Source organism: Rhagoletis pomonella, unplaced genomic scaffold, assembly GCF_013731165.1.
Source record: "Rhagoletis pomonella isolate Grant_MI unplaced genomic scaffold, Rhpom_1.0 Rhpom_scaffold_00014, whole genome shotgun sequence".
Classification (NCBI taxonomy): Eukaryota; Metazoa; Arthropoda; class Insecta; order Diptera; family Tephritidae; genus Rhagoletis; species Rhagoletis pomonella.
In genome coordinates this window covers 11,876,411-11,886,855 of record NW_023458568.1, presented here as the reverse complement: position 1 = coordinate 11,886,855, position 10,445 = coordinate 11,876,411, and the positions used below count along the sequence as shown (strand labels likewise).

The 10,445-nt window shown below is 34.0% G+C and overlaps 2 protein-coding genes across 2 annotated transcripts in view; both read left to right on the top strand.

Annotated features, from left to right (window-relative positions):
• LOC118749229 (multiple inositol polyphosphate phosphatase 1-like) overlaps nucleotides 1-10,445 on the top strand; it is a gene marked incomplete at its 5' end in the record, with an annotated part of 62,805 nt that overhangs the window by 10,165 nt on the left and 42,195 nt on the right.
• LOC118749227 overlaps nucleotides 9,430-10,445 on the top strand; it is a gene marked incomplete at its 3' end in the record, with an annotated part of 2,023 nt that continues 1,007 nt past the window's right edge. The window contains 2 exon segments of the mRNA XM_036484017.1: nucleotides 9,430-9,902; nucleotides 9,994-10,445. Of these exon segments, the coding sequence (XP_036339910.1) occupies nucleotides 10,002-10,445 (444 nt within the window).

The following is a 10,445-nucleotide window of genomic DNA, read 5'->3' as shown; positions in this document are numbered from 1 at the left end:
GATTTTTTTAATGAAGAAAATGAGCAACGCCTTCATCAAAAAAAAAAAATAAAAAATCAACGATAAGTCACAGCTATTTATTTTAAACTTGCGCTTTATTTGAATTGATCGGGCTACAAAACTGCATACTAAAAATATGTATTTCTAGGAAATCTAATTAAAAAGCTTTACGAAAGTTTGTTGATTTTGTTAATGTTGCGCAAAGATTAAACTTTGGATTTATACTGGTTTTGTTAAAGTGTAAAGTGCATTTTTATAAACAAATAATTAAAATTATACAATTCTAAGACAAATGGCCAATCTAGTTAACATGTATAAAGTTTTGATAAGCACTTTAAATATCAAGTTTTAGTACTGAATTCAAAGAAGATGTCTCTTTTATCCATTCATAATAACTTAAAAAAATTTGTTTGTTAAGAAGTGTATCTTAAAATATCTGCCTTAACATTTATGTTAAAAGTGTAAAATATGTAAATGTACCTACATAAGCTTTCCCGTATATACCATCAAAGCATTGGTCTTGAAGGGAATCTATGTATGCATGCATGCATATGAGCAAATTAAAAAGTCGATACAATTTACAGTCGAAAAGTACAATTTTTGAATAGACTATAGATTATTTCCCAACACTGTGTGGAACTAAGCAAAATGGCATAGTGTATTTCGCAAATATTCAAATACATAATCCACTAACCGATAATTTTATATATCCATTAAAAGATAATTTGTCATCAGTGTGAAAAAAAAAATATAAATCGGAAGGGTAAAATAGTATTCTGTTTTTAATTCAAAAATAAATAGTTTCATTTCACTGACGACGGGGGGAAGGGTCTATCCCCCCAAATTAATGGTAACAAAAACGATATCAGCAATTCTTTATTCTTTATTCTTTATTCTTTATTTAAAATTAGTACAATAAGACTTAGTCTTTTGAAGTACAACAGCAATATATGTAACTAAACAGATTTAGAGGTAATATGAATACTATTAAAGCAGGAAATAAAACAAAAGATGTACAAACTAAAAATTATGGACTAGATAAAAACTTAAATATCAAGAAGGTTCATCAACTAGACGAGAAATATATATGGAGGGAACTTTGGTTGAGTTTGGTTTTAACGGCATGAGGAATAGAATTCCAAATACGAATAGCGTTAATGAAAAACAGTCTGGCAGAGTTTTTAAAGTTGTACGAGGGCAGAATTAAGTCAGAAGAACGTTCCGACTTTGGAAAAATAAGTTTGTCATACAGATAACGTGGGGTTCTCATATGTATAAGTTTATAGAGAAAAATGCAGTTCCTGGCTTTTAGGTAGTCTGAGATGTCACATCCCAGCAAAGAAGACCTCCAAGCGGATATATGGTCAAATTTCTGTAATCCATGCACATACCGGGTAACATAATTAAATAGAATGCCAAATTTGTGAGCAGAATTAGAGTCAAGCTTACTATATACAAACTCAGAGTCTGTAATTATCGGTAAGATTAATTGTAGGGCAAGTTTACGTCTAGTACTAACTGGAGTGAAAGATGCAGATTGCCTGAGGTACCTAAGAGTCCCATAAACTTTGTTTACAACAGAGTTAGTATGATCTATACAACTAAGAGAGGAGTTGATGACAAATCCGAAGTTAGTAACTTTACTGACCAGCTTTAAAGAACAATTGTTTAAACGGAGAGCTGGAATGTTATCATAATTAAATTTTCACTATTACAGACCTATTACAAAGCTTTCTGCCACGTCAAAACTTTTTGAGTGCATTGTCCAAAACAAACTTTTTTCTGCTGTTAAGAATTCTATATGTCCGCAGCAGCATGACTTTATACCGGGCCATTACGCGGATGATCTTAAGGTTTATTCTCCGATCAGCAACTCTCTCGATTCTCGATTTATGCAAATCGATATCGATAATGTTAGGAATTGGTGCATCAAAAATCGTCTTTCGTAGAATACAAATTAATGCTTTCACGTTACCTATGCTAAACGTTGCAATATTATCCAGAGCTACTATCATACTTCCATGTCGCCCTAACAGCATTTAAATCAAATTAAGGACCTTGGCGTAATTTTTGACTAAAAGTTTAGATTCGCTGATCATATAAACTTTTTTATTCCAAAATCGTATTCCATGCTTGCTTTTGTAAGGCGCCTTGGTGGGGATTTCACCAACCCGTTCCAGGCTTGAATACGCGCCCTTAATCTGGTCTCCTTATTATGCGTGTTTCTTACGCTTTGCACTACGTAACTTACGCTTTTCGGACCCTATCCACACCTATGAATCGAGATACCTGCTGATAGTTGATAAACTTAAAATCCTTGCAAAGAAGGAGAATAATCCTTTCTTTATCTTTTGTTTTCGATCTAGTCTGTGGTGTTATAGATTGTCCCGTACCCCTTGAGAGGATGTTCTTTAATATACCTGCCAGACCTCTACGCTGCTCAGAGTTTTTCCATGTTGGTATTTTTAGGGCTCTATATGCACGAAATGCTCCCATCAGTAGAGCCTTAATTAAATTCAACAGACTTCATAAATATGTTGATATCGATATTTCAACTTCAAAAATCGCTTTGAAATTCTTTGAATCTTTCTTAAAAGTAGTTTTATTTAAGTATTATTAATTCGCCTTGGTTTTGTGTTTTAAAAATGTCAGTGATAAATATTTTTCGCCTCACTTTAAAACTCGGAGCTATAAAAATAAAAATGATGCCATCAACACAAATAAATTATTTTACAAATACTCCACGTACAAAGTCATGAGTGAGCCGAACATTTGATGAGTTTATAGTGAAGATAATGTAAATAACGCTAGGGCTCGAAGTGCTCCTAAAAAATATAACTCCTCAGAGCGAGAGAGGATTTTGATGAATTTACGAGCTCTATTTTTTAAAACCTGCAAGCTTGTCATCACATTAATAAATACATAGAAATAAAAAATAATAGAAAAAAAAAATATTTAAGTTTTATTTTGGCCACTCCGAGTTTAGTTTTTGAATTCACCCGCGATGCAAATTTACATAGTTAGATCTAACTTATTTTTTTACGAGCTTTGGGAATATTTAGAAATGTATCAGCTGGGGGCCCACCGAAAACAGTAAATTTATGAAAACGGTCTACGAGAAAATAAGTTTATGAAGCTCTGCTCTAGAACGTGTTGAAACCCGGCTTTGTTCGATCTAAAAGTGTTCACAAATCTAAAAAATATGCACATTTGTACATGTACATATATAATATATATATTTATAAATAATTTATAAAATACATTTTCCTACATTGTATCTGGAAGTGTTAGTATATTAATGCCATGTCGTAACATCCTGCGATGTTTATTTATGTTGTTTACTTCATTGTCCTTACTTGAACTTGCAAAATAAAATTTCGTACTCGCCGTACTTTAATTTTTCGGTAACATAACAAAATTAAAAATTCAATGTCAAAACTAACGAGGCAAAATACTGCAGCGCTACCATACTTTTTTAGTTTTCGATAACTTTTCGTCGTCGTTTCAATATATTTCGAGAAAGCGAATTTAGAAACGAAGCGACGATAAAAACGACCACAACATATTAACGATTACTATAAAGACAACGCCAACGGGAATAGGCCCGAATATATAAATCGAGATCCGGAGGGCTGGTTGCTGAACAGCGGTCTCGATTATGCATTTTTAGCTATTAAAGATGTCAATAAAAACCAATTACTCAACGTACTTTAGATGACTTGAAATTTTGATATAATTTTATTTACACTATAGGGCTATTCGCGATCCGGTGCAAATGGCCTAGCATCATTGCATTGCAAATTTGTATTGCAAATTATTTGCAATACACAAACAAAATACACGCATTTGCATTTGTCATGGCTTGACAAATTTGCAATACCAAAAATCCATAGCATAAAAATGCTATGCATTGCAACTGTGGTTGATATTTCTATCAGCTGATTAAAAAAGGTTTACCATGACAGTTTAATAAAGGTCGCTCACAATCTATGGCATACTTCTGCAATTGCATAAATTTGTCAGCTCTTATGCAGCGAATCGCGAATAGCCCTTATATATACAAAATGAATTCAAGGTAGCCTGCCTATTCTGATGGTCTTAGAGTATTGCCAGACCATGTTGAAAGTGCATTGTTGCAACTATTTGCCGACCAACCTACCAAATGAAAAAGAAGCGACCAAATTTGGTCGGAAAAGACCAACAGCGGCAATACTGACAGTGTTTGACACTTTCGATGCCAGAAGCAACAACAAAATACACGCAAATGTTGTTTTTGCTCTAATACTGCTTCCTGTCTGATATGCCTTGCTTGCTAGGAAAAAAATGCATCGCTTACTAAAATGTTAAATTTTATGAAGAATAAAGTTGTGCTTAACCGGGTACAAATTGAGTTATTCGAACTTAGTAGGTTAGTGAGACATTCTAGGGTAAAAAGCTCTGAGAAATATATTAGGTACTCAAAATTATCTTTTCAATTCAATTTATTTCAATTCAATTCAATTTATGTATTTATATTCGAGTTTTGTACATAGTAAGACTAAGTCATTTAGTAGTACATCTTAAGGTAATAACATTTTAACTTATAAACTAATAAACTAATTTTGCTTCGTATAGAATGATAGATGAATTAATTATTTATTGAAACCGTTCAGGAAATTAAAGAAAACTTAATACTGCCATTTTAAAACACCTTGTATGCCTTATGCGTTTAATATCAAGTGGTAAAGAATTCCATAACTTCATTGTGCTAACGAAAAACATGCGCTCTGAGGCAAGGTATTCATATTTTGGAACAATAAGATTTAATGTTCTTTGACACTGACCTAGTTTAATATTTTTATAGAGGTAAGATGGTTTTTGGGAGTAAATTATCTTATGAAGAAATCCAACCGTACGCAACTTGTAGTATGAACGTAGATCACTGTCAAGAATCTATTTAGAATAGTGCGAGATATGGTCATACTTTCTTTTTTCAAATACGAAACGTGCTGCATTGTTTAAAACAACTTGCAACTTCTGATGTGATGCAGCGTCAAGGTTGCAGTATATAAGTTCTGCATATGAGATGTGCGGAACGACCAGTGCCTTAACGATTTTTAATTTAGTCTGTTGAGGTAACTGGTAGGCATTATGATATAGCTTTCTAAGAATGTTGTAAATTTTGTTAACTTGTTTGGTTAATCCTAAGTTTGTTACATTATCTTCATGTTTAATATCTGTTCCATCAAGCATTAGCGGAGAAGAACCGGTGAGGTCAAAATGTTTAGCCGACAGTGATTTTTGTCCACTTGGAAATTCGAGAGAGATCTTCATTGGTCGCTTCTTTTTCATTTGGTAGGTTGGTCGGCAAATAGGTGCAACAATGCACTTTCAACATGGTCTGGCAATACTCTAATACCATACATAAGAATGGGCAGGCAACCATGAATGCATTTTGTATATATAGTGTAAATAAAATTATATCAAAATTTCAAGTCTTCTAAAGTACGTTGAGTAATCGGTTTTTATTGACATCTTTAATAGCTAAAAATGCATAATCGAGACCGCTGTTCAGCAACCAGCCCTCCGGATCTCGATTTATATATTCGGGCCTATTCCCGTTGGCGTTGTCTTTATAGTAATCGTTAATATGTTGTGGTCGTTTTTATCGTCGCTTCGTTTCTAAATTTGCTTTCTCGAAATATATTGAAACGACGACGAAAAGTTTCGAAAACTAAAAAAGTATGGTAGCGCTGCAGTATTTTGCGTCGTTAGTTTTGACATTGAATTTTTAATTTCGTTATGTTATCGAAAAATTAAAGTACGGCGAGTACGAAATTTTATTTTTCAAGTTCAAGTAAGGACAATGAAGTAAACAATATAAATAAACATCGCAGGATGTTACGACATAGCATTAATATACTAACACTTCCAGATACAATGTAAGAAAATGTATTTTATAAATTATTTATAAATATATATATTATATATGTACATGTACAAATGTGCATATTTTTTAGATGTGTGAACACTTTAGATACATATTTACTTTGCATTGGAAGCTGAAGCAATAGTTTCCTGTAATGGTTTCTAAACCTCATCATAAATCCTACCTTCCCCAAATGATGCTCAACATGAGCTCAGAAATAGTATTTTTTGACAAACGGGAAATATATGTGTTTTTCAATCGACACTCCTTTGTATAGGGATATACATATGTACATTAGACTGCATCACTCCCCATACAAAAAAAAAATTGATACTTTTTTCCATTGGAATTATAAAATCTATTATATTTTAAGACTTCCACAAAAATATCTCGCAAAAATATTAAGATTTAAGTGAGCTGGACCGATTTGAAAATGCCTAAAAAAATTTAGTTTTTTATTAATAAAAACAGTTTCTTGAAATATTTTTGACAGATGACTAAACAGTTTAAGCTTATAAAGTTTGCATCAAACAAACATCAACCAAAAATGAAATTTGCATAAAAATATTTAAAAAATATTTTCTACGGAATCATGATAATGAGTCCTTTGATCCTGTTTTTGAACTTTATTCAAAGACTGGTTTAAGAAAACTTGAATAACTCAGCCAAAACCTTACCAATTTAGACTTATGAGGTATCATTGGTAAGGTATTTTCTTATCTTTTTTATTTCCGTGCGAATAAGCTCATTCAAAATATGAAAGAGGAAGGTATGATAAACGAGTGTCATTCCATGTTGAACTAAGATGTGTTGGTATTTGATAAAGAAAATATTGGGACGTGAATGAGTTTTTTTGCAAAGAAGTAAAAAGAGTGAGAAAATACCTTTCCACTGATGCCTCAAAAGTCTATATCGGTAAAGTTTTGGAGCAGTTATTAAAGTTTTTCTTTCACAAATCGTTGAAAAAAGTTAAAAAACAGCATCAAAAATCTCATTATTATGATTCCGCTGATAAAATTTTTTAATATTTGTATGAAGATTTTTTAAGCTTAAACTCTTTTGTCATCTGAGGGGATTTTTTCAAAAAATCCTTTAAGAAACTATTTTTATTCATAAAAACTCTATTTTTAGAGGTATTTTCAAACCGGTCCAGCTCACTTAAATCTTAATATTTCTCCGAAATATTTTGGTAGAAGTTTTAAAATATACTAAGTTTTGTAATCCCGCCGGAAAACCCGTAACTTTTTTTGGTGATGCAGCTAATGTACATACATACATATTTGAACTACTTATTAACCAATACTTTAACACTCATTATCTACATTTTTTAGTGCATAGTTTAAAGGTTTTACCTGTTTAGCAATAATCGCCGAATAGAGGCGTATATATACCAAATGACCATGCAACCAGCAACCGGAGATTTTAGTGGGAAAATTTTATGTTAACGAGGTGTAGGTAGTCAAATCCTACCATTGTACTTTGTGCATAAGTACTTGCTAACGTATATAGATTCGCTTTAAGGTTATTGAGAAATGGATGAAGTTGAGAGACGATCTCTAGTCATATTTTGACACTTACGCCATCAAGTTCTTGTAATACGTAAAACCATGATACGAAAAAGAAGGTAGTTTCATTTAAGGACTGGTAAGAACTGAGCGAATTTGGTGCGATGTGGCATCAACGAAATGTCAAAATAAATGAATGTCGAGAGCAAGAAGAATGTAAGAAATAAAATGTAAGAGTAGTAGTAATTTGAATTCAGCCAAATAAACATCGTTGGGTTTTTATACTATTTTTCCCAACGTTAAAAAATGTATCTGAGTTTTATTTTAATAGTTCCTCTTAGAAGAAACATTGGTCCGTGTCGAGCCGGATTTGTGATCGGCCTCGATATAGATAAGAGATAATTTAGAAGTGCTTACATACATGTATGTGTGCAAAGGAATTTGATGTGGCGAAATTCATATCGCTTGCTAGAATACTCGTTGGCATTTCAAGTGGTTTCAATCAGAGAAACAGAGTAAGGGATGGTTTTGTTTCATCGTATCTGTGTGCGCATGCTTATAGATAACGAGCTTTGCGCAAGCTCTGTGAAATGTAATGGTGTTCGTTGGGGAGGAGTTGAGCTGTGTATGTGTATGCACACATACATACCCTGCAGGGAAACCGCGGACTGGTGAATCAAATTTCTAGTTCCGTACTAGGTCTTTATCGCCAAAAAGGAACCAGTCCGATAGGAGCTAGATCCCCTCCAGTCCGAAATCGGCGAAAAGTGGTACTTTTAAAAAAACGATTTTTTTTCAGTTTTTTCACTAGAAATCTATATCTAAAGTGACGAATTTAGAAATGGTTCGGAACTATAGAAAAGGGGATGCAGAACGAACTAGATCTTATTTGTCGAATTTAGAACCAGTTCGGAACTATCGAATAAGGGATGCAGCGCGGGGCTTGTTTACTTTACATAGATATGTGTTCGGCGGCTTTTTCGTTCAAATACGCTTCTATTCTGTGCTTCGCAGATGCTTTTTCACTGCTTGGTAATACAAAACAAAGCTTTGTGTTAACATATTAACATCTTGGGGCCATCTGGAATCTAAGCAATAACAGCGAGCACCTCTGCAAAGTCAGCTACAGCAAGGTATGTAAACGTACATTTCTTACAATCATTCAAACAAATTTAATTTCAAATTGAAAAAACGTTTCTTTGAAAATAATGTAAAATCGCACACGGAAGAACCGAAAAGATTGAAAAATCATAATACTTTTTTCTTTCGTCTGTCGATTTTAGAACTGGTTCGGAACTATATATTTTAGGACTTGTTCGGAATTATCGAAAAAGGGATGCAGCGGGGGGCAATTGACACTTCCTAGGACATCGCCATGTTAAATTCGCCAGTTGCTTGCATGCAAAAGAGATTTATCGCGAACCAGTACTGGGTCTAAATGTACTAGAAGCGCCCCAGTTCAGAACTAGAGATTTTCTCCACAGGGTATACGTGTGTTTATGTGCTTTTGAATGGTTTCAGCGGTGCACGAAATATAAGCTGGATGCGCGTCTGTGGCAACAACTATATTAATGGCAACCGACCTCTTTTGAAACATTGAAGCATTGCATTAAGAATAGTTGTGACAGACGATGCGAGAATTGTTGCGAGAAGGAAAAATGATTATTCCTTGAAAATGACAAAGGTGAAAAGAGCGAAGAGAATGGAATTCTATAGAATTTGTGAAAGGATTATGTGAAAGAAAGAGGATGAGAAAAGTATTGCCATGCGTATACATACATATATTTGCGTAGATGTGTATGTGCATGTACTATCCCTACAAGACATTGCTGAGCACTTTAGGCAAAAATTCTCACACATTTACACTTTTGTTTTTGTAGTACGGCATAAATGAGTAGTTTGACTATTAGTACTGAGGACTTTCTGATGACAACATTGAGGGGAAAGTACTCAATTTTTTCCCATGGCCTGAACGAAAATGAGGACTTTGATAAGCACTTTGATGATTAGGGGTAATGATAATATGAGTACTCATATGATACTCAGCTGTCTTGTAGGGATGTGTTACAGTCCACTAGACGGTATTTATTTCTCATGAGATAGATGTATATGTATGTGCTTGGTGTGACGACAGATAGTTGCACCTTTTAAGAGATAGAGAGAAATTGCCAAAAGTGCATACACACGGCAACACGATGGCGTCAAGCGACAAGAAAAATAGCGAACGTTCTGGAATTGAAATCCATTTGGATGATATTCTAGATTGCTTGCATATAAGATAGAGTGAAAAGGTATCAGAATGAAAGAATAGCAGTCGTATCGTGATAGATTCTGGCGTCGCCTAAGAAGCGTTGATGATGAAATTATTTGGTTAATCGTGAAAAGGACAGTTTGTGACAAGAACATAACGCGATAAAATTTTGAGAAATATTTACTAGTAAATAGAGAAAATATTTATTATTATTTTGACGAGAGATTGTTGAAAGACAGTGAGTCCATCTACTCTACTTTTTGTAGAAGTAGAGAAAAGTGTATAAAGATTAGAAATGGGTAAATTAACATATTCTTTTTATTGTATAGACAGCAGAATGGGAGGACAAGATATTTTGGAAAGTTTATGCAAGTCAATTTCGCGCATCATGGAATACTGCCAACATACCGAGTTCAAAAACGCAACACTGGAGCAAGTGAAAGTTCGCGCTGAGAAGCTGGAAGCTTATTATGGACGATTTGTAGATACACATGAGAAGCAGTTGGATCAAGATGCTACACAAGCAAGTACATATGACGACATCGCAGCTTTAGTGGAGTCGCGCTATTTTACGGCACAAGCCCTGTTGGCTGTTAAGATCAAGGAGCTCACACCTGTGTCAGCGCCAATTTTGCATGAGCAGCAGCCCTTCGCGGTCCAGGTAAACATACCATATCAACAGCATGACTTAAAAAATACCTGGGGTAATTTTGACGGAACATTAACTATGTGGCCTGGGTTCCGTGACCGGTTTTCCGCTGCCATACATGAAAATAAGAAT